At 41.2% G+C, this 25481-nt stretch overlaps 1 protein-coding gene and 1 long non-coding RNA gene across 3 annotated transcripts in view; one reads left to right on the forward strand and one right to left on the reverse strand.

The window, feature by feature from the left end:
* Positions 1–25481, reverse strand: part of bcl2l11 (BCL2 like 11) — a 27459-nt gene continuing 1978 nt past the window's right edge. The window contains exons 1-4 of one of the 2 annotated variants that reach the window (XM_027274703.1): positions 24218–25471; positions 22864–23306; positions 17447–17568; positions 1–4581 (exon numbers count right to left, since the gene is read on the reverse strand). In XM_027274703.1, coding sequence (XP_027130504.1) covers positions 4420–4581; positions 17447–17568; positions 22864–23306; positions 24218–24255 — 765 coding nt within the window. In that variant the 5' untranslated portion in view covers positions 24256–25471 and the 3' untranslated portion in view covers positions 1–4419. Of the gene's footprint in view, positions 4582–17446; positions 17569–22863; positions 23307–24217; positions 25472–25481 lie in introns of those variants that run through there. The other variant, XM_010739224.3, reaches the window with a different exon arrangement.
* LOC113744570 (uncharacterized) overlaps positions 4588–25481 on the forward strand; it is a 26605-nt gene continuing 5711 nt past the window's right edge. The window contains exon 1 of the long non-coding RNA XR_003461652.1: positions 4588–6482. This is a non-coding gene — a long non-coding RNA (uncharacterized LOC113744570). The remainder of the gene's footprint in view (positions 6483–25481) is intronic.

Genomic DNA, 25481 nt, shown 5'->3' on the forward strand with positions numbered 1-25481 from the left:
TAAAAAGATGTAAAAGCTTTATTTACAAAAGTTTAATGCAATTAAAACAGTATAATTACAATATGTACAATATCACTATATTGTACAATCACAGTGTACAATAACAGTATAAACAAACAAAAAAAAAACATGTTGCTACAGTTGTACTGGGTCACTTGGAGTCATTCAGATTAGTTTATTTTTGTTTCTGCATGAACAGACTCCAACAGATGCATTTCTGTACAGCATTTGCAGTTAAGCACAACATAACACAGTGTCTCTGGGTGCCCTACACTACATGTGGTTTATCTTTTTTGTAACTACAATTTTTTTTTAAAAACGTGAGTATAAATGTTTAATTTCCCTCTTAACAGATTAAAGACTTTGAATGATTCCTCTTGTTCTATGAATCCCAAAAGTTCGAACAAATACAGCGGCTCCAGCAGTGTTGATGCGAGTTAGTAAAAGCCCTGAATGTCACACAGCCGTTTCTGTACTGTAACACCTACAAATGACAGGCTGTGAATCAGCACATTACCAGGTTTCCATATCAGTTTCAGAAGACGTTAATTCATGTTTCAGTTTCTTCCCTGCCATGCTCTCCTCTCACACTCCAGGTGTAATACAGTACTTCTAAATGAGGTCTTAGGTTTCACATGGCACGATATCAGAAATCAACATGCAGTCACAGCGCTCTCAATATCACAGCAGAGGAAAAGCAAAGTGAGCAAATTTGGCGCACAGGAAGACAAGCCTGAGATGTGTGCATTTCCAAAAGGACACTGTATGTCAATGTTTCATGTTAATTTATACACTGGTCCAGCAGGAAAGCAATAGGATGAAGAGGAAATGCAATTAAAGCCTTAAAACAGAGTGACAAAAATGACAGTGGACACAAGTTTTAGACTTTTAACAGTGACCAATGAATAAAAATGGATTTAAAAAAGAAGCTTTTCCCAGGGGAAGGTTTAAATGTGTGTAATAAATGAACGGCAAATAAACAACTTGAAATATTGCAATATGTGATAATACCAGTAAATATATGCTATTTGTAACTCTAAATTATCAACAGTCATGGACAGATTGAGACAACAGGCCCCTAGACATAGATGCAAAAGACCCCCAACCCCTCCAATATTGGAAAAGACGTCAACTCTATGGTCGTTTCGCATCTCTTTGTAGTCGTTTCAAATCCATTTGTCGCATATTTGAGTCTCTTTGTGGTTGGTTTGTGTCTTTCGTAGTTGTTTGAGTGACTACAAAAAGAAATCTTAGCAGTCACTTCATGCAGAGGCTCTGGTCCAGGAACTCTGGGCCTGTACCCAGTAAGGCCTTCAGTTATTCGTCCATGATACCAATAAGCCGCCTATCACCTTCTGACTCTGGTGATACTCGAATTTGGTTGAACAAACGTCTGTTGCTGCTGCTCTGATTTGCTGTTAACCTCATAGGAAGCAGTGTTCAACAGTGATGACAAATCTGACACATGTAACACATTTAACAACACAGTATTGTCAATGCTGCTAACAGTAAAGTTTGAAACAGATGAACTTCTATTAAAGAAAATAGCTTTAAATGCATTAAGGGTGATTCCTGAAAATGAACCTATTGAGATCTTTAATTGATGTTGTCAAGTATAAACAACAAATTACATTTTCATTTTTATTCCAGTCAGGGTGAAGCAGGCATTCATTGCAGCTGATTTTGTGACTGATTGGTACCGATCCAAACAACATACAGTATGGCAGAGAATTTGGTAACATTTCATTTGTACCATCCATGACAACCCAGAAAACAAGAGTTTTGCACAAATGTCTTTGGTCGACATTCACACTGCATTCAAGGACTTATAAAACACAATGTAGCTGAATGTGCAGAACATGGCAAACCCAGCCCGGTATTATGGAGAGCCGCATTGGGGAATGACACATCCACTGCTTGGGAAACCTGCGCCGAAAAATTCAGGACCCTTAACAAGACATGCATTGGCCAAATCAACCAGTTAGTCTAAAAAACACAAGTTTTTGAATACTGTTGAGTCTTCGCCTCATTCTGGTGTGCCAAGCCATAAGAGCTCATTACTGCCCCCTAAGGCCAAAGAGCAAAAACAAAGGAAACTGCGGTTGACGTGACGTGTTTTTCCACCACAGGCGAGAAAGGCAAGTATAAGGCCATGCCGCGCTACGAAACAAACTCAGACAAATATAAAATGTCTGCTTTATCACAAGTGTTTTCAAAGGTATGCTTTGGTTTGAAAAGAAGGCTTCAGTGATGAAGATTAACTGGTCAGTTTGGCTAATGTACATCTGGATAAAGAGTACTTCGGATCAGCAGCTGATACGAGAATTGATGTGTTTTAATGAAGTGTTTAAAGATAAGAATAAATGCATTTATTCTGAAGCCTGTATTAGCAATGTTTGATATACTACTATTAGCTAAATAGTCAGTGACAAAACCCTCTTGACTCTGCATGATTCAGTGTTTGGTTGTAGTCCAAAAATCTCTCTGTAAGAGTGTTTGACCTGGCAGGCATGAGGAGACTTGGCCGAGTCTGAATCACGGCGCTAATAAACTGATAATATGACCTTGTCAACAAACAGTCTGGCTGCTAACAGTAAAATCCAGAGGCTGAAACAAAGAACGGTGGAAGACAAGCACTGTTTGATCGGTTATTAAAGAAAAATGACTGAATATTAAAACAATATCAAAGTAAGGTTTGTAAATACAACACGTAGAGGAAGAGTAAACAAGACAACAGGAAATGACACTGTTTAATGGTTTAAATGGTTGACATGAATTCTGTATTAATTTTGTTCATCATCTTGCCCTTTTGAGATTCACTCACTAACTCGGCAGCATGGTACTTAAATAAGCACTTAAATCTTACTGCAGTGACAAGTGAAGTAATCTGCTTCTGATTTTAATTATCAGTGTGCAAAATCGTTGTTTCAATGCTGAATACAACCAGAGCAAAGAGGGAAATGAAACCCCTTAATGCTTTACTGTAATTCTTTAGGAATCCATGTACACAGGTGGTGTTTGGTGAGTCATGTACCTTCACCATTCAATCCGTACAGAGGAAGACTGGTATCAATTACTTGATAGTTGGTATTGTATCATCTTACTGCTATCAATGGTTTTATTTTTTATGTAAAACTGAACAATGAGTAAAATCTGTCTGGACAGGTATCACTATGACATTAACAGGTCATAATGTCTATCATAAAGTAGTCACGATGGATAAAACACCCAAGACAGGACATTTCTATAATATAGATGTTTAAAAAAACTAGTGGAAATTCAAAAAAATGTGTCATTTAAATGGCAGGACTGGTGCATCTATTAAAAGTACCTTTTAAGGGATAATAATTATTGAATGAATGAATACATATTTGCAAAACGGTAGCAGGAGAGCAGCTGAAACGTAACCCAGGGTGTCGAAAAAAAAACACTTAATCATCAGCGCATATAAATACAATATTAAGCTGCATTTGAACAGGATTCATTTGTTTGGAAAGCTGAGTGATCTTAACGTTAATATTGTTTTTCCTCCTAACTACAACAATTTGACAAAGTTTACTACCCAGAAGAATTAGTTTAGATACTGAGAACCAATCAATATTTGGTTACCCACCTCACCTCTCCCAGGAACATGAATTCTGTCCAGATTTGGCTTTTAGTTGTAGAAGTCTACGAAACACTTCATGTGTTGGCATTTGATAAGTCAATCATACAATGCAGAGAAAGGCAGACGTGTAATTCATGGTAACAAAACGTTAAACAGTAGTTTAGGAAGAATGCGTGACAAAAATGTTGGATTACTTTGGCCAAATCGGTTCCCACAAAGGTCAAAAGTCTGTTACCTGCTGGGTCCTGAACCTGACACGAGTGCATGATCATTTTTCCCTGCCTGAAACCTTAAGGGGGAAAAGATAGGGGAATATTTTGCAGGCTGGACCCATGTACTTTAACAACCCTGGGTCTGCAGAGTTGTCCACCCATGGAATTTATAATTTCTGTACAAACACCTTAAAAGAAGCTAAAAAAAAAAAAAAAAGTAAACAAGAAAACAAAACTGTACAAGGCACATTTGAATTTCCACAGGCGTAATTTTGCACGGAGACATATTCAGATGACACGATCGCCTCTGTGCTGGAGAGGAGTGCAAAATCTCGGCTCTTTGGTTGCATTGCAAAGGTTCAGAGACCGTGAAGGAAAAACAAAAGTGGAAAAACAAAAGCATGTTAGAGCTCCTCACATGTCTTAACTAATCATATCCATGGAAATGAATGGAGTCCAAAGTCTCCTCGGTTGGGAAATGGGAGGAAGCAGGGTAAAACTCAGCTCCTCATAAACAAAAACAAAAAAAAAGATTCAAGGTATGATAGATCCAACATGTTATCAAAAGAAAAATGCTACGTCTGCTGGGTTTTCCAAACGCTAAACCTGAGAGTGGTCTGGGCTGTCCGTATTGCCCTGCAAGTAGATTATCCGTCCAATCAGAAGGAGCAGGATGCCCACGCAGAGCAGCATGGCGGGTTCCTGGTGGATGTGCGGCAGTGGGTTCGGATTGATCACAACCCGTCTTGGGTTGGGCACCCCCTGTGATAGAAAGACGAGAGAAACAGGATTGTCTTTAGATTGCAGTGTAGAGCTTGTTATTACACCTATCAATAACCACATTTACCAGCTTGGCTTACAAAGTCAGACAAGAGGAAAGTTTTATTGTTTGTATTTTGATATGGTATAAAAGCGAAAAACTTGATGTGTTCACAAGAAAGTGAATATAAATTTAAAGTCAATATGAAGACGCGAAGAGACGCAAAGTTTCTTCTCAACCTGTCTGCAGCAGCGAGCAGTACCAAGGTACCAACAACCACTTGTAGCTGACTGTGGGCACCCAGAGCTCTGATACTACTTCATATTTATACAGAGGCTGGACAAAAAAGGAGATAGAAGTTGCAAGGAAGTTGGACTACCTGGTAAATGCTTAAAATGTGTCTGTTACTTGAGTCCGGCAATCAGTTATACTTTACTTTGAACGATCGCAACTCACAAAACAAACAAGTTATCTTGACTTCTTACATACAGAAGAGATGTCAGACTTCTTACAAATGGCCCTCATGTAATTTCTTTCAGCATCCTTTTGATCCACAATTACATTACAGCAAGATCTGTTTTAAATATTTACTTGCGTAACTAAATAGAGTAAATATTCCCATCTCGCTTACTACCGTAAACACAAATGATTCCACGAGTAAACTTGAGTGAGTAATGTGGAACTTTGCTTCCATGTGAACTCACAGTTAGGATGAGGACTGAACAATGTGTAAACAAACATTATTTCAGATAATGAATTTGGACATTTGTTGGATGGTAGACTTCCTAGTATTGATGGGCGAAAAAGTACTTTATTATAAGTGATACTTATGTGCTCTTATTTTACGCTCCAAGTTCTGATTATGTTGTGATATACATCAAATATACATCCTGCGGTCCCTTGATAATTGAAAATCAAAGAGATACACACACGCCTGCACACCGACACACACACACACACACACACTGTATGTTTACATCCACAGGAAGCATTTAAGTACAGTTCTCTACATCCTGCCACAACTCTCTTTACAGCCTGCATATGCGCAACGTGTTTTTATATCTTGCGTGTCTGAAGGTTTTCCATCCTGGTGTTGTCAATTTAACCACCTTTACTAAGAAAGCACACATGAAAGCATGTTTCACTCGTCACCAAAGGAAACATGGGTGAAATATTGTTTTGCATTGTAATATAGAGGAAATTACCACAGGAAATAATAGTTGATAGTAATAATGTAGAATTAAAGGGATATTTGAGTTATCTAGTAATGCCCCATGCATAAAGTAAAGAGACATGCACAATGGTTAAAGACAAACTGAGATACCATGACTCCTAATCCTGCCTTTCCAATAATGCAACAATACACCTCCAAAGCCATAAAACACATTATGTTTTCACTTATACTCTCCATGACGATTACACTGACCTTCATGTGTAAAAAGGAAGTTGCAAAAAGTCTGGCTGACCCAGCTGGGTTCAAACTAAATCGACATCAAACAGCGATCAAATCCTCCCTAACCCCGGCTGTCCAGTCTTCATGCATCACAAGTGAAATCACCTGCTGTAGTGTTTTTTACGTCTCTATTAGTTCCTTCAATTGTACGCCTCAACTGTCTTTCCTGCCTCTTTCTAATCTGGAGACCTCTCTGTAGTCACTCCGACACACTTGGCACGCTGACTGAAACAGGTGTTTTCTTTCCTGCTCTCCATCTCTGCAGTCGAAAGCCCTGCGCCTTGGCCACGGTCCAATGCACCACCAGCAGCAGCAGCAGCAGCTTTTCACAGATAAGAGAGCTGCCAGGTGGACAGAAGAGAAAGGACATATCCCCTGGGTGGATGCACACCAGGAAGCTTGGGCTAGAGGAAAACACTCTTTAGAAACAACAGGGTTCCTGTTTCTGAGGTAGGGTGGAAAGGTGGGTGGGGATCTTCACAATGAATGACTTGAAAAGTATCCAGCAGCTTCGCTGACACCAAAAAACACTCCTTATAATAGTAGCGGAAACTTCAACTTGGAAAAATGGCATAATAAAATTTTAGTAACCATTCTCCTGATCCAGTTAAAAACAGAATTCAGTGACAAACTATTATTAAAAACAAAAAACAAAACTGCACCCTCAGGTGTAAAGTCAGGTGTGAAGATGCATTTAACTAAGGAATTTACAAGAATCAGTGGGAATCGTTTTTCCGCTGGAAGATGGATGTCCTGTTTTGGCACGATACCCTTTAAATACAGCCAAGCCGGATGGTTGTACAATACCATCCAGACACCGACTGGCAGAGAATAAGCCCTTTTCCCCCGGGGCTAGACTGTTCTCTGAAAAACAGGATCTTTACGGACGAGAGCGAGAGAGGAATATCAAAGCTGTGTGGTTTGATTCGAAGTGAGCCAAAAACCACAGAGTGCCATAATGTCAGAGGAGTAAACAGGTGAGGAGAAGACAAGTTAACCCTGTGATGAATCAGTCTGCTTCAAAAATATGGATCTGACAGAACCTGATGGAGGTTCACAGAGAAAGAAAGCCACCACAAGAGTTGAAAATAGACAACAAGCTGAATACGTCTTCCAGATGGGAACTATTGTGATCAACAGCTTCCAGATTCTCTATAATATTAACATTACTGGGGTACCAGGAACAATGTGAACATATTGACTAGCTAAATAACAAACTATATTTGCTGGATTGTATATTTTTGGCTATTACATTCATGACCATAGATTTCTACCGATGCTAGCGATCCGTTAGTTGGTTGGTTTGCCATTTTGGTCTATGGCAAAATATCTCAACAGCTGTCCAAAGGATCGTCATGATATTTGGTTGAGACATTCATGTGTACACTATGAAAACGTGCTAAACTAAACTGGTTGACGTGCTAAACATCAGCATGTTTTAGCACTGTTCTTGTGAGCATGTTAACTGTAAGTTTTTAATTCAAAGCGACACTCGAAGCCTAAATCCACCATGAAAGAAGAAAACTGGACTGCCAAATATTTTCTGGGATAAAAAGCAAAGAATCTATATAAACACATCTGGAAAACTTCTGACATAGCGTGCCATTTTTTTTCTTTTCTTTCTTCCATCCATGGGACTTTTTCTCTCAATAATCATCACCTCATGAACTTTTTAACTTTAAATCACCATCTGAGGAAACACAGAAGTGTAGCAAGTAGCTGAAAGAGCAGCAGAGATCCAGACTCATTTCATTAAAACCCCCAAACTGAGCATGTTACGTTTTTGCTATTACCATAAATCATGACTCGTGTGGGTGTAGAAGCACAAGTCCATTAGCTCAGCCTCCCCTCTCATTTGGAGCTCAAACCTTTGCTTTTGGCATCACAGATTAGATGTTCCCCTTTGTTTGCTTTGAGTAGAAAGTCGCAGTGGATTTTCATCTTACTTTTGCCAAAGGGTTGCAATTTTCCTTCGATATTTTCTCAGGTTACACCACTTCTGGCCTTTAGATATGTAATTATACTTTCCTGTTGTGAAAACTTTACAATTATTGTTATTAATGTTAATTTGCTTGCAGCAGCGTTTATCGTGTTGTACATTAGAGACTTGTCTCTCCTCAGAGCAGTTTTGGAAGGCAGACACAAGCTTTGTGGTTTTCAGTTGGCAGAGTTGTGTTGTGCTCTTTCCTCACCTCATGAACCACTGTCATGATTTAACTGTCAAGATGGTCTGCAGCTTCGAGAGTGAGGGAAGAGACCACGCTGGAAGATTTATGAGTCTCCAGACAAAAAAAAAGCAAATTCACTGAAAGCTTGTTTCAGTAAAACACGTTTGATTTGTTGATCTATTGAGATCTACATTATTTAACTTGAAGATATTCATACATATCAGCTTTAATTTAAGATTAATCAGATGTTCTGACCCCCTCAATACCCTTTGTGGTCGTTCCACTTATTTTATTTTAGATCCACAGCTATTCAGAGCATGCAAATGCTGGCTCTCTCCAAAAGTTCAAAATTGCAGCCACCAGCCCCTCTAAAACTCACAAAGTAACATGTCACATCTTGTTTGCTTAATCTAAACACAAACAGTGATGTCAAAAAAGTTACAGTAAATCAAGTGTTCTGGGAATATAAATAATTACCTACACTTAAACAAAAAAAACCTAAGTAGACAATAGAGCTGCTCTGTTATTTGGGTGACTGGTTGTAGTTCACAGTCAGGATGAGAGGTCTGATCCACTGCCATCAGAAACAGATGTACTCCTAGGACTGGAAAACTGCAGCCTGAGAGTCTGACACAAAGCCAAAACCATTTTCACCAACTAAAACTCTTGATATTTAACCTTATACCTCAGGATTACAGAAAAGGAAATGTACAACACACACGCACACACAGACACACATGGTTAAGCCTCTAATAGTTACCTCATTTAAACCCTTACCTCAAATAACCCCTTCCATCATCTGAGAATAGAAAACCTGCTGCCAGAAATCATTTCCCTGCGACTGTGCAGACTTCTAACAAGTAGTTCAACTGGCACACACACACACACACACACACACACACACACACACACACGCACTTGCACACAATATTGCTGGCATGACGGAAGATGAAAACAAACTGATAAAATATGCAAAAGAAAAAGAAAGATAGAAGCAAAACACCAACAACAAAAGAGAAAAACCAAGCGGGCAGTCAGCCAATCAACTGGCTAGATAATCAGTCAACCAGAAAATCCACCAGTCAGAGAATAAATCAGTGCGCCGATGAATCAACCACACTGTGATTCAGCCGACCAATGAAACAAGATGATACAACTCCAGTGCACAATATCTGCACGTCTACTTTAAAAGGATAATGCTGATTATGATTGCACGTTTACTCCAAATTACAACAGATCATGTTTTGTTTAAATACATACCACATCCCACAATATTTTTTTCTTTGTGTTTCCGTTGCTGGAATTTGTTTCCGTTCATTTAAGTCGAAACTTGATGTAAGGCACACATGAATCCACCAGAATGTGAAGTCTTCTAAGGTGAGGATGAGTTCAAACGTTTATTGGGAAGCTCAGATTTGCATCCATGCACTACAGTTGTGAATCAGAGCAAAACGAGTAATTTGGCAGCTTTGAGCATTAAGCTACGATCAAAGGGAAGACAGCTGGAGATTGTGAAATCATGCTTGTGTCCACTGTGGTTCAGACCAGTCAGCGTCTCAAGCAGCTACAGCTGTGGTTTAACGCTAGGTGTGACATGGGGAGCAGCAATAGCTCCTAAAGAGGTTAGCGTAGGTGCAGAATTTATATCAGGACTACAGAGTATTTGTTCATTAAAGAGGAGCAAAGAACAGCACTGAAGGGATTTCTTGATTGTTTTTGCTCATCTCCCGGCTAACTTACTGCACCATATGATTCTGATAGTTTGAAGTTTCCTGTGATATTCCCTCCCATTAATTTTTTTGCAAGCCAAATGGCAAATTAAACAGCTACAAAGCAAATTTGAGTTGACCATGAGTTGTTGAACATTGACCAGTGAAGTCACAGCCTCGACCACCAGCAAATAAGTGCGTGTGGTTGACCCTAGTTGACGAGAACTTCCCAAATGGTTCTGTGTTGGGTTGTTTGAATTTCCCACCAGGTTTAAAATGTGTGTAAGTCCATTTGTAGTGAAGTGAAAAAGTCTAAGCTGCAGGGTTGTGCTCTCTGTCTCTCAAATCATCGGACACAAACCAAAGGAAACTTCTTCATGCCAGACTCGGATTTAGAAGCTAGTTCATGAAATAAACCAAGCCAGAACACAGCAGGTCACAGTTTAGTCCATGGATAAATGTGGAGCGCGCTCAGTTTCAGTGAAATTTCAGGCTGACCGCGGAAGGAGTTGATTGATTGTGACGTCGGGACTCCGCTGCAGGTCGCTGCGGGGGTTTTTCTTCGGGCACCCTCAGCAGCCAAAGCGCACTACCCCCATTCGAATAACTGGAAGTGCAATCAGTAGGAAAGCACAACCTTGAAACACAACCCTGTTTGACTAGTCATTTGGAAGAGATGTTTTCTATTTTTCTGTTTCTGAACTATTGACTAATTTCTGACACATTTCTGATGCGGAGGATTTCTAATATCTCATCTTGCTCTTCGTCTTTCCTTTTCACGGTGGAAACATTGAGTCAGCCCATTCCAAATAGCGCATGTGACTTTGTTTGGTCACCACAACTTACTATGCTGCAGTTCAAAAATAGCTCTCTAAACAAGGCTACACTTACAAACACACACACCAGACTAGTGCACACACAGCGTAAACTGTTATATCATTTCTCTGTCGTCCTCACTCGTACCTCTCTCTGGTGCCACTATGAAAAGCTTTTCAAATACTATAATTTGAAGGTTTTATCTCTGGATTTCTTCTTGTTAGAGCATCCATTTAGTTTAAACACAAAAATATGCAGTCTCGCTTACATCTATGTACATGTAAACATGTCTGCACATTATCCTTTACATGCAAACCCACACACAGAGGCTGCCTTAGTGTTGTTGTGGTTCTGACCCTGACTGATAACTTTCATTGCATGTAATCTCTATCACCGTGTTATTACTTATCTCTTTTGCTATTTTTCCTTAGACGTGTGGCAAAGTTGGGATATAAAAATGTTCCAGCAAGCTTTCTGCTCTAAGATTTGATTCTGGCATAAAACGCAACAGTTGGTGTGTCCATCCCCGTCAAAAGCTGTAATTACTCTCTGCCGAATGTCCATTCAAAATCACCACACTTTCAATGTGAGCATCATGTTTTAAAACGCCTGAAAGACCTGAGACAACACAAAACTAAGTTCAGTTCAACTTATTTAGTGCCCAGTGATAATTGTCTCATGACATTTTCCATATAGAGCAAGTCTAGGTCATACTCTTGATAATATTATTTACCTAGCATTTCCCAAATAAGACCCAAAAGTGTGTAGTTCAAGTTATTTTATTACAACTAAAGGTTTTCTTCTGTGGAAAGTCCGGTGATCCGTACTAAAGTGAAAAGAAGCTGCAGACAGACAGGAAAGCAGATTATAGAGTTGAGACCAGGTCGCTGCCTTAATACATGGAGGTAAAACTCCAGCAGTTGAGCCACTAGGGCGCCTCTATTTCTGAGTATTTGTTTTTGCACCTTGTATATTGTGAGCTGCTGTAACAAGTACATTTCCTCGATGTTGGATCAATAAAATCTGTCTTATATCTTATTAACCAGCAACCAAAGTTTCACAAACTAAAATTCCTTCAAGTGCATTTCAGGCAGTATACTTTCTTTGTTGCATACTGATTACATTTTGTTCATAAAGTAGAAAATGTTCATAGTTGGAATTTGAGCTAAAAAAAGATCAGAACAGTTCTGAAGCTAGTTGACTTTAAATCCGGTGAATGCTCCAATATTTTGCCCGACATTTCATTGATGGAAACAGCATTGCACTCTTAACTCCCGGATAAACAGAGGTTAAAAATAGAAGAAAAAAAAAAAAGTCTTTCTCCTGCTCTTTGTCTTTCATGCACACTCGGACACACATAAACAAAAACACAAGCAGCCAGTCAGTGACACGCGACTGGTCCACAATGTTCCTCTGAGTTATTTCAGTCTTCAGGACAAAGGGTTTTACCTCTTACTGAAAGATGACAGTGTGTCTTGGAGTTTGAGTGTGTGCATGTGTGTTCATGTGTGTGTGTGTGTGTGTGTGTGTGTTTTGGCAGGATAATTAGACCTTGGGCTTTGCTCCCTGAGAGTTTTTTAACCACAGGGCTGAGCCGTAATGAATCTACATTGTCACGGACACTAGACTGACACACCACACGCGCATGCACACACCAGACACCGTACAGATCACGTTTACAGATGTTTGAAAACAAACGCACACATTGTGTAAATATTTAACTGGCACACATAATCACGCACACATTGTGTAAATGTTTTACTGGACGAGCGTGTTAGAGGAGGGGGACAAATGAGGACAAAGGAGAGCGAGCCAGTGAGAGAGAAGAAGACTACTGTGGAAAAAAATATCATTATATTAGTGATGACACACCGCTGTAATGTTTTCCTGGCAAATAATCAATCATCTTTTATAAAAGTGCTAATTCCTATTCAAGGCAGTACAATGAACTGCACCGAAACTGTGTATGAGAGCATTCTCACATGATGTGTCATGGTCATACAAGACAGTCTGAAGTGATTCAACACTAATGGAATAACAAGTTGGTGTTAATGTGAGAACATCTAAAACAATCCACATATTACAATATCATCAGGTTCATTTTTTACCTATTTAGATTTGGTTTTAAATTTGCCTCTCTGTCCAGCTTGGCTCATATATTTATGAAAAAGATGTCCATGATGTTGTTGAGTACTCGCCTACATTTCTTTTTCTGCAGAAGCTTCCTCAAGTATCTACCCTCTAGGCCGCTGTTGTGAGAAACAGTGGTAAGATATGTAGTAAATGTGATAGTGACTCATCCTCAGGGGAGCATGAATATCTGTGCCAAATTTCATGGCAGTTCATTCAATGGTTGTTGAGACATTTCACAAAAAAAAAAAACACAAACAGCAAACTTATGATGGCGCTAGAAGAAAAGGCGATCACCAAAGTCAGTATGCTTCATCATCTGGGGACCATGAATGAAACTTTCATGGCAATCCATCCAACACACGTGTTACCTATAACCAATGACACTACTATTGCTGAAATATTTCACTAAAAACCACAATGTCAAGCTCATGGTGGAGCTAGAAAAACTAATCTGGTGATCACCAAAGTGAGTAGGATTCATCCTCTTGGACCATGAATATCTAGAACAAATTTCATGGCAATACATCCACGAAAAATCTTTGCTGCTTTTCTAATAAATTAGTGTGAAATGTACATACTTAGAATTGAACAGTATGAGAGGGAAAATGTATTCTTTGCTTGAACTGACCACAACTGGTAGACGTATGCAAGTCACAGGTCAGAAATGTTGAGAGTCACTGCTCTAAGTTCCAGATGTTTGCAGGGGGCAGCCACAACAGGTGCCTGAATCACCCTACATTCATCCTTTGTCTAGTCCAGCTGGACTTGAGCCATTTATGAGTCGTGATGATTCACCCATCCTGCTGGGCCAGTTTGATGACACTGTGAAATTCATGGCATTGTTGAGAACCTGAAATCTCCTTTTGTTCGGAAACTTCCTCGAGTTCCGCTCAGATCTTTGAACTTTTAAATTCGAGTTTAAGGTATAATCACTCCAGTGTGTCTGGGTTTGATCAGGGTTCTGGTAGGGTCATTCTTCAAGGCAAACCATACATGATGACTCACAAAGACTACAACGACTGGTGAGAAAATCTCAGAGGGTTGCCTGGGATAGAGACTCTGTGATTCGCAGCTGGAGTCAGGCCATGCACAATGTGTGACCGGCCAAGACACAGCCCCATTAAATTGCAGGCACCATAAACCACCAGTAGGAGTTTGCAGTTGTGTGTTAAAGGATGCAATCCCTCACTGACTTCCCACCGGAAGAGATTGTACAAGCACTTTGGTCTGATTTCTTTAGCCATATTTCATTCTGTACAATCATAGTTATATTGGGATTAAGACTGTTTCACAATCAAAAACAACTTTCTTCTTGTAGTCACGATTAAGTTTCTGATTCAACTCCGAAAAACCTGAAAAACATCTTGCTGCTGTGGTTATGAAATCATGTGCAACCATGCATATGCACTTGTCCACAGCAACATCAACACCTGCCAAGAGAACAGGGAACAAACCTCCACGTTCCTCTTTTCACTGCCTCCTCCGTGCTCTACAGCGTTAGGAAACACACATTCACATGCTTTCTGGATAATTTTATACCACAGTTCACACAAGGTTCGCCGAAAAGTCATACAAACACAGTTGCACGTCTTCTCTTTCTGTGTCTGTCTTTCTGGTAATGTGACTAGGTGTTGAGTCACAGCCCCGCCTCATCACCTTCTGACATATTTTTTTCAACTTCCATCTGTTTTCCTCTGTAGCTTGGGTCACAGCTGGGCCAAGCCAAACTTGCCTGGGAAGATGTTTCTTGAGACTTACCTTATCCCAGCTTGTGGCTGAGATCCTGTTCCATTTATGAAATGAATTCATTTTTTTCTGATGTCAGTGCACTGCAGTCAGCTGTTAAACGCCTGATTACCCTGTCTGTCTCTTTCAGGGTTATGCCTAGTCAGGCATGGTATTGGTTGAAGATGCAGTCACATCTCCCTTTACTAAAAACTCTTTCTCTCTCTCTCTCTCTCTCTCTATTACCACCACCCTCTGTAAACTTTGTGACTTTGGGCTATACAAATAAAGTCTGATTTGATTTGATTTCGTGCATAACTTGGTGAAATGTTCAAGGAGCGTGTTGACAGTATACTTAGATCATCTAAAAAGCAGATGCAATGATTGATCAAATCCAAATCCTGACAGACGGATGAGTAACCCCCGCTCTGTTAATGACGGGTTCAAGTGCAGTGTGATGACTGCTGGAACCACAAGTGCGCTCAAATAACATCCCTTAAGCGGTTTAATGGCTTTTTGGTTACGCATGTGTGTGTTTGGGGGAAAAACGAAGAAGCGAAGAAGAGGGCGGAAAGGGTTAAGTGTCTTCCTGTTTGATGCTCATTAACACTCAGTAGGTTAAACGCAGTAGGAGAAGAACATTTCAGACTGATCAGACTGCTCGGCTGGGGAGTTGTAGCTTTATCGCTGCTAAGCTTTTGACACAGAGGGTGCATTTTAAGCTCTTCACCGGGATGTAACAGTTCTGTCATGCCTGCTCTTGACTTTTATTTTTTAATCCGTTTCTCTGATGAGATTAAAGTGAATTCAAACCAGCTCTGTTTTTCTTCTCGCTTCCTCTCTGGCTTTCCAAAAGATCCAGTCAGCTCTTTGATAACGGAGTAAATAAAACTGGAATGATGCAACATGCAGAAATGTTGCCAAGGAAAGATTTCAGGAGGAAATTAACTCTTCTTGCAACTTTACAACACACCCTGTCTGACTGACTGATGGGTGACCTACGCCATTTAAAATGATTTATATCCTCTGTAACAATGTGATTATCTCTCCAGTAAGGCTATAGTCAGGCTACTGCAACTGCCATTTCATATCATAATCAGAGCGGCAGTAACTGGGGTGGATTACTTGCCCATATCTCAAAATAATCCTGTCACGTATTCTTTGAACTCATTTTTGGTGTTTTCATGAGTCGAATGTGACGAAATGGCGTGTTTCAAGAAAGACTCACATTTGCCCCTCATGTTCGAGCTGTATTATATGAGGAGTAAATATGTCACACTACAAAGGTGATATAGCAAACAGTTAAAGGTGCCCTGTGGAATTTCCCTCCTTATGAAACATCTGCATATCTGCCTGTTCATCTGCATGTTTACATACGTATTTGCCAGCTTGTGATTTCTTCTTCCTCCCAGTTGTGGGCACATTACCACCAACTGTCGATAAGCAGAACAATGTGAAACCAGTGGCAGGAATGTGTCGACCAACTCTTAGAAAAACATTGCTCCATAGCACTACTAGTTGTCAAAAACTCCACAGGGAACCTATAAGTGTATAACCGTGTCTCCATCTTTTAACTGCTTCAAGTAGATTATCCAAATAAATGACATATTACATGTACAATTACATATCCATCCATCTTCCATAACCGCTTATCCTTATCAAAGGTGCGGTGGGGCTGGACCCTGTACACCCTGTACAGGTCACCAGTTCATCACAGGGCTGACACACCAGGGCAATTTAGAGTCACCAATTAACCTATTAACTGCATGGTTTTGGACTGTGGAAGGAAGCCGGAGTACCTGGAGAGAACCCATGCAGACACGAACAGAAAGTCCCGAGCCTGAAGTTCGAGCCAGGAACCTTTTTTGCCGTGAGGCGACAGTGTTAACCACTTCCTGTTCTTATCTACCAAAGAATAACAGCATCCACAAACACCTCCACGTACTGCTAAACTGCTGCTGCTGAGGCTGAGCAAATAACCTCCGCTTTTATAATGTGAGCAGTCAATGAGCCTCTCTGGGTCTCACCACATTTAAACACCAGTTATACCGCTAAGTTTTGTTTTTCTTTGTTTCCCACTGCTGGAAACCGGCTGAAGGAGAATGAAGCTGCTTTTTTTTCTCCTCCTCGATAAGTCCATCTTCTGCCCCTCTCCACTGTGGATGTGTTTTTTTGTATCATACGGCTGTTTTCTTGTTTTTTTTGGTTTTGAGGTTTTTTGAACTTCAGTGGTTAGCGTGGCATCTGGATTCTTTGCAGCTTCAGGCAGTCTGCTTGGTTATTTTCTGATCAAGAGTCATTTCGTTTTTCTCACTCCGAGCGCAGTGGAAATAACCAGCTGGTCACAGGCTCCCTCAGATCACCCACGGCGGCATTTTAGGGACATGTTTGTCCCGACAACCCTCTCCTTCTGAGCAGTATTGCTCATTTCCAGCAGCGTACTGCTTTACGATCACACCGTTTAACAGCTGCTGTTTTGGACTTGTTTTGATTTCTGTGCTGCCGACTGCTGTGATCTGACAAACACTGACTAATCAGTTGTGGCAAACAGCGACGTTAACGAACCATGTGACATAAATCACTGAACAAAAAGCGATTTTACACATTCATGCAGTCACATCTAGATGCATCTCAAGAAACCCTAAAACACTTAGCCCAACAGTAACAAAACAGAAGTATGTTGGACTTGATAAAAGTCATTTACATCTATTAGCTAACCACAGTCTTCTGTCAGCCAATCAGCTGCGCTACTGCAGCTGTTGAACGTTCAGGACTTTTCTCAAGAGCTTCACAAATGTGGTCACTTTACCCAGATCCCTTCTCCCACACATACAAAAACACACAGTTGTATGTGACCACTGACCCTTAAGAGGAGAAGTCTGTTGAAATCATCTCCAATGCGTCGGAGCTCTCGTCCGATTGCCTCCGTCTGCATGTCCCCTGCTGCGTTTCGTGGCCGCGTGCTAGAGGGGCTGGGAGAATGTCCTGAAAACACAGAGGTAAAAAAAACATGGAGAATTTGCAAATGCAATCAGTTGGCAATAAATGAAAGGTTTGGTAAGTCAAAGTTAATCTGTAGCTTGATGAGTGGTTGGGGGTTTTGGCATGAAAAAAAGAATTGTGAAACGTCAGTGTCAAGATGTTAGAAATATTACTGGAAGCATGAACAGAAATCAAGGACAGATTGGCACCTGCAGTTCATGCTGTGGCCAGCGCACCAAAATCACCAAATGCCTGACTGAAGATCCTGTAAGCTTGACTGATTAAAAGTGATGACAAACGGTGAGGACACACGCTGTTTAAAACATCTTCACATGTAATGTGCGTCTTTCGATGTGTGTCCAGCTTTCCATGCAAAACAATGATTCCAGTTACAAAAATGCATGTTCGCTTCTTCATTAAAATCCTCCCAGCGGTAACAATTTGTGGGGCGTGAACTAAGAGAGAGGCAGAGCGTGATTCAGGGAGTGGGAGGTTCACAGTACTCAGAGCAGAGACTTTTTGAGTTTTGACCCAGTTGAGTTTATTTGATGTTAAAAAATATTCAAGATCACAATGCTGCGTTAAAAACCACAGGAGGAGATGTAAAGCAGAGTATTCGTGCAGGTGAGATTAACAACAACAAAAATCATGACAATGTAACATATTTCCATGTGAAGCAGAATATTAAATGTGTTTGTCTCGCTGGCATCATAGCAAAGCTACAGACAAATACCCCCTTACACCAGCTGACCGGGTGAGCAAACACACGTGCGTGTGCGTGTTTTTTTTTTTTTGTGGTTAATCTGTAATATTTTCAGTCTGAACTACAGTATGAATATGAAAGGCTCTGACCTGTTACCGATCTCCACTTATGACTCATGAAGGCTGTTGTGAAACCCAGACTTAATATTTCTCACATCCTCCAATATTGATGAGACCAACACAGCCGAGAACACGAGTGTTTACGACGGGAAGTATTGGCGTGAGAGCAGTGTAACTCATGACTACACAGAAACACTTTGAGCTATATTAGAGCATCAGCAAGTGTTTTCTCTGGTTCATTCCCCAGAGATCAAAAGTGAACTGTCAAATATAATGTATCTGAACCCTAGAGACACTAAATAATGGAACAAAGATGAGTGAAAATGACTCACGGATATATGGATGGAGTTCCTCATAAACTCAGACTGATATTGAGTTATCTCTCAAATGATGTGAGCACAGAGCTCAGATGAGTGAGTAATGCGATGCTGAGGTTACATGTTGTCTCATTTTGGCCAGATAACACGACCGATATTGAATTTTTGAGGCTGATTGACACATAACATAAACGTATAATCTGAATGTCGATACAGATCACTTACATACTGACTTAGACAGTGGTAACTGGTGAACTGTGTATCGGTGACACTGCGGTAAGGACTCAGCTTTAGTACCTGAGGTACCATGGTGTCTCAAGTTGAGGATTTATTAAAGTGTTGGTCTGCTTTGACGGTAGGTCGACAGAGAATTTCAGTATGTGTTATATCAGGATTATTATTAACATGTCACATGTTCAAATTTCTGCAACTTTTATAGAACTAGCAGCCTCTAAAAGTTGTTTTACATGGCTCATAATTTAGTTTCTGCTAATGCCGAGACAACAGTCACATCTTGGATCACTAAATATTTCCCTCATAACAAGTTGTTAACTCGTTCCAGGAGATACAAATCTTCAGATGATGTTGAGTCAGATGAGTTTTGATTTACTGAGAACACACTCCTACTTAAAGACAGTCGGTTATTAGTCAGCTTTGTGTAGCCTATTAACTGTCTGCCGTCTGTTAGATCGAAGCCTCGGGGCAAAAAATTCTCGCGCAACCAGCCTCAAGGTTGTGTTATAATTAAACCGTGTGAATATGAACCAAAAGACGAAAATACATCAAAGGCTGCTCTTCCTCCCGGCATGAGCCTGAAGAAACATGACTGTTTTAGGTGTGATGTTCCTGCCGAAGGAGCAAGTGTTGTGATAGGATGGCTGTAATCACGCTGTCAGGGAGCGACAACAACAAGACGATAAAGCCATCCTCTATCTCCTGCGCGCTGAGGAATCTATGATATTTTGTACGAGTGTGTGTGTTTATCTCCTATCTGTCCTATCTGATGGACGAAGCGGACTGAATAAGAGGCGAAGGGTTTCTGTCTGCATCTTACAAAAGAACTGCAGGCCTATTTTGACTGCCACACACACACTGAGGCCTATTTTGATTGGTGTACTTAATGAATGACACACACGCGCTGCTCTGTTTTGACTGGTATCTCGTCTGTCTGGCTGCATCGTATCTGGCTGAATAAGAGAGACACAAGGCAATCAGTGAAGCTAATCACTGCTATTATAAAAAGCAGAATTATATGTTACAACACACTTACTGAAGTTTTATTTAAGCCCCCGGAGATTAGTTGTTTTTTTTTTGACTCACAAAACACCACTATCTTTGTCAAAGAAAATACAAAGCTAGATAGATATGGCCGCGGTTCAAGCCGGGCTTTGTCATCCACTGTGAGGGGATTTACTCTGTCAGCTGTTTGTTTTCTTCTCTTTTCGTGCCAAATCTCAGCCTCATGTCACAGTTTTGTTTGTTACCAAGCAACAGTATAGGCAACTTTAGCCGCCGGGGTCATAGCTAAGAGCGATGAGCGCCTCTGTTCTGTTTTTGTATCGAAATAAACAGCAGAAATAAAAAACAGGATCAAGGTTGTGAGAAGGGAAGCCTCCATCAGTACGAGCTCACGCCGACAGAACTTGAATGAAATACGGAGAATCGTGTGAAATGATGTGCATCCATTCACTTTGAGATGACGGTACAGCCGTAAAAACAATGCACATGTGAAAAAATAGTCTTTCGTGGCTCCAGGGGGAGCGGCACAAAATCTGATAAATCACCACAAGTGATGTCACGCGAGTCAGCATCGGTTAGGTCTGTGTATTTAAAAAGAAACGGCAAGCACAGTAGCTGCTACCGGCGTAACACTTTCACATCTCAAGCCGAACTGTCGAGGAGGTTCTAGCAGCTGCAGTGTTGCAGACTATACGCGACACACCCAATGAAATCATTTCCTGGATAAACTTTTTTTTTTTTTTTAAACCAACAAACAACACCTAGAAATCTTGGTTGCATCATGGGTAATGCATGCGCCACGTTTCGACAAGGAAGTGTGGGATAAGCCAAGTGGCACTGTGTGAAGTGAAGCAGAGGCGAAAGTGCTAAAAACTGCAGTTCCTTGAACGGCCACTCGAGGCTGGCTACAGAATATGTCTCCATAAGTCCCCATGTTAAAATAAAGCAGAGATAAACATGTTTACAGCCTGGTACAAAAAACTGTTTTGGTCTCTATAGCTAGTTTCCTCGTTCATGACAACTGTACTGAGGCTGAATTTTTATATAATTTACCCGTTTAAATTCCATTAAGGATCAAAGTTACGCATAATTAACAACATGGCTGCTTTGATTGACAGGTGGATACCATTGCAGGTGACTTTTTGAGCAACCAGGTGTTATTCAGCTCGCCTCTGCTCCACCCACAATCCTCGTTTTAGATAAGTTGGGAGGCAGCCAACATAGTGAACGATGGCTCTTCAGAAACCCGCGGGTGACGTCACAGGTACGATGTCCATGTTTTATATATAATATATACTTCTTCTTTTAAACTGACCATTGTGTGTCCAACAAGAGGAGCAACGCTAAAGTATCAAAAGCTCCAAAGATTGTTTCAAATATTTCAGCTGCAAGTTTTCAGCAGCGAGTAAACATGTTTTCCTGTTCTTTATTTTTAAATTTTAGTTTTGTTACATTCCAGGTTTGACCTATTTCACTTGATATCGTCAGTTGGCTGCTTGATTAATGACTTTCACGTGGCAGTATTTATGTAGTTAGTATTTATGACTAGAATACTGATAAGTATTTAGTGTGGCAGTAATGAAAAAGTATTTTGACAGGTTGGTGCGTCATTCCTCCTCCTGTACACTCTCCTGGGGCGTGGTTAGTTAAGCCAGATGTCAAGTCCCTTGTTCCTTCCTGTATATCTGACTCAGCAGGAATGACTCCAAGGCAGGAGTCCAACATCAGCAGGCCTAACAAAGCCTGCTGAGAGGCAGTTAAACTCATTCACAAAGTGAGTGATGTCAAACAGAGGAAAATAAATAAATAAATACACTAGTTATTACACAATATCACAAAGAGCCATTATGTGTTCATCAGCATAAAGTACAGATGAAGATAATCGCTTATTTGAGAGGTTAGATTGTGATTGTGATTTCCATATTGGATTATTTTAAGATGCTTTTTTTAGTTTCACTTGTTTTATGGCCCAGTGAATCCACATTATCCTGTGGAGGTCGGGAGAGTTTTACACACTCAGCGGCGGTAGATGTTACTCAACAGGAAGAAGAATTACTACAATGGAATGAAAACGGGGGGTGAAGGGTTGGCAAGGTTTTTGGGTCATGTTAGTGTGTTTTGGATCCACGTGATTCAGTAGGAATTTGTTTCGGATTTCCCTCCAAGTGAGAGAGTATTATTCAAGAAATCAGAATGTGAAAACAAAGATGAACCGGATTTACTCATCTGGGAAAGTAGTGAAATACTACTAGAGTAGTGGAAAAAAAAAAATCATGAGTAAGATCTTGTGAAAGGGGAGTAGAAAAACATCCTGAGTATATTCTCACCGTTTTACTATCATTAAGATTCAACACCGCCGCCCGCCCAAACACTCAAATTTTTTGATAAAGGAAGCTCGTGCTTTGGGTTCATATCTGGTTTCATATTTTGCTGTACACCCACACAGCAGCAGCACAGTGAAAACAGCCAGAGCAGCTTGTATGTTTGATGATTCAGGGCAGACACTTTGACACATAACAGGCAGTGCATTTTTTAATATTTAGTATCCGAGGGTGTGCATTCATGCATTTGACACTTACTTAAAACCAGCTTCTTAAAACTGATGGACTGCCACTATTAGTAGTGGAAAATGATTTCAAGCATTATTTTATTGTTTCTGTCACATTGATTTTGACTGGCCTTATATAACAGCAGCAAGACAGAGAAAGAGGCTTTCCTATGAGCAGAAAAATCTGGCTTTTGCAGTGATGGAAGGTGTTAGTATGATTGTTTTTCTGCATCTCACTTTATTTGCTGCTGTATTTGTCACTGCAACACTTTTCAGAGGGCGTTGTAGTGAGAAAGTTCAATGTCTTCCAACTGGGTGCATTCGATATTGGAGGTTAATCATCGGTTATGTATGCAAAGTGCCTGTTCTCACCGTACTGCTGGTGCGTCCCCGGTCCTCCGCCGGGCGCCTCTGTCATGCGCAGTATGGCGTGTTGCATCACCTGGCCGGTGAGGCTCGGAGTCTGCGTGGCTCTATCAGCCATCGCTGGCCTCGGGGAGTGCGGAGAGCTTGGCTGCGAGTCGCCGTCCGAGGAGAAATATCCACTGGAGGCGCGGCGAGGGAGGTGGAATATCGACCTCGTCTGAAACACGCCTAGGCTGTTGTCGAGAGGGGAGATGGGTTTGGTTCTGCACCAGGACGGCGAGTCCGGCTCTCCTCCTCCGGTGGAGTTGCTGTGGCCAAAGCTCCGCTCGCCGTCGTTGTCTAAACGGGAGGTTTGCGCTGAGGCTCCAACGGCACCAGCGGGTGATGGATCTCCTCCGCTCCCTCGTGTTCCTGTTACTGCGGTCGAGCCATCGGACCGGTTTGGTGGTCTGTTGGATGAACAGAGCGGCACCGTCAGCTTGGGCTGTCATCACTCTGGACAAACAGCCTACAGCCTCACGTCTCTGCTGCATGCGGAGCTGCAGCTGGGCACGTTGCAGCGCGCTGCCGCGTCAGGATCGGACCTCGGAGATTTCCTTTAGAAATGCGGGATTTCTGTAACTTAAAGCTGATTAATTTCACAGGGGATCCGCGGTGACAGGCGTGCCAACGAGCACCGACTTTTTCCTCCGGACTAAAAGCGGACGTGCCAACAATAAAGTGGCCAATAATATATAAAATGTTTCTAGCGCACATCCCACAAAGGCGTTTGGAGTTGTGTGGCGAGAGTCTGACTAGTTTATGTGCAGTGATATATGTTCTTGTTCAGGCGGTAGCCCAGGTTTCCTGCACAAACTGGCCGCCCGGTGCGTCTCCATTGTTAGAAGTTGCTGATTGCAGCATATCTTTGTTTGACTTGTAACTTCAACTGCGTCACACATGAAATATGAAAGAAATCCGCCTCGGCGGACCTGAGTCAGTTTGGAAATCAACTTTTTCGGACAAATTATCTCAAACAATATTTACATTTCTGCTTTTTCGCAGCTGACGAGCGGCAGTTACGCAGATTTGAGGCTACTTTTGGGAATTTACTGTATTTTAAGCACTGGCATTGCGAACAAAACCGACGCGTTTGTCATCTTTTATTTAATTATCAGAACTCTCAACGTGACTTTCTATAATAGGGACTCGTCAAAATGACATTTTCTTGCGGCGCTTCCTGTTTGTCCAGACTACAGCTTCCTACGCGCACGGATTCCCAGCGGTAATGACCTACTTATGCGCCAAAATGACCTAAAATTATAACCAACTGTTTTTTAACACCAGCCCTGCATGCACCGACAAACACACTTTTACGCACCTTTGATGGAAACAGTCATCCTTTTGCGTTTTACGCATTTTTACGCACGGAGACAACAGCCGCACTCAAAGTGGACGCGACGTCTGTCCTCCAGCCACATGAAATACAAACTTTCCCTGTGTGGTTCAGTGCAAATCCGAGCGCGACGAGTGTTATTGAGCGTGCCAGGCGGCATGTGGACAAATGGCACCAAGAAATAAAAAAATAATAATAAAAAAAGAAGAAGAACCGGCGTCCACCCGGAGGGAAGAGAAGGAAACACGCAGCGGACAAAACACCGGTACAGGGAAACTAACAAACAAGGCATTTGATCAGGTGCTAAATGTTTAACGAGATCCAGTCAGCAGCGCGTCTGCAGCGTCACTGTGTAAGAACACGAAGAGAGGTAGGCTGTAGTTTCTGTCTCCGTGGGCGACGACAGAATAGTCAGGAAAAAAAAACACGATAAGGTTTCACTTTACTATTGAGACAAAGATATTAAAATAGTTGAGCAGCTGTCATGTTGATGGCGTATGCCTCTTGGATTCTTTTTATATATTTGCAGCTTTCTTCTCCAAAGCCAGTAGCGCCACTGAGAGGCGAAAGCAGCAGCTCCTCGATCAGAAGGAAAACATCACACCGTCCTCTGAAGCTGGACACTATTTAGAAATATGTATAATGTCTTCCTGAAGCTGCGCGTACTCTATTTACCAAATGAAACACAGTTTTCCTCTGCGTCCCTGGAGACAAAGCGACAGACAGCTTGACATTTTGACAGAATCCAGCTTTCATCCCGGGTGAAAAGCCGTCTGCACTCAACTAACGACTTGTTATGAGGCTGATGGAACTGAAGCCGGTGCAGAGGCTCGCTGCAAAAAGGCACAAACGCTACGGCTGCTCGATAGAGTGCAAGAAACCTCCGAAAAGTAGGAAATGGTCGCTTTAATATGTGACTGGAGTATTACAGAAATATTATCTGGAAATAAAGCGTCGTAATGTTCTTTAGTCTTTAGTCTTAAGTCTTTTTACGCATGGCACACTCTTCTGTGAGATTACAGCGATATTTCACAATAAGAAGAGAACGCATTACAGTGTAAAAAGTTCTTATACATTTTCTTTAACTAATTACTGATGACTACAGGTATAACTGCGGCTGTTTGCAGCGTGACAGCTGACATGCCGGTAAGAGGGAAACTGGATTTTTTTTTTTTTTTTAATATATGTAATTAAGTATAAAGACAACAACAACACACACGCAGGCACACCTCTGCTCCCTCTGTCCCAA

This window comes from Larimichthys crocea, chromosome III (assembly GCF_000972845.2).
Source record: "Larimichthys crocea isolate SSNF chromosome III, L_crocea_2.0, whole genome shotgun sequence".
In the NCBI taxonomy this organism is placed as follows: domain Eukaryota; kingdom Metazoa; phylum Chordata; class Actinopteri; family Sciaenidae; genus Larimichthys; species Larimichthys crocea.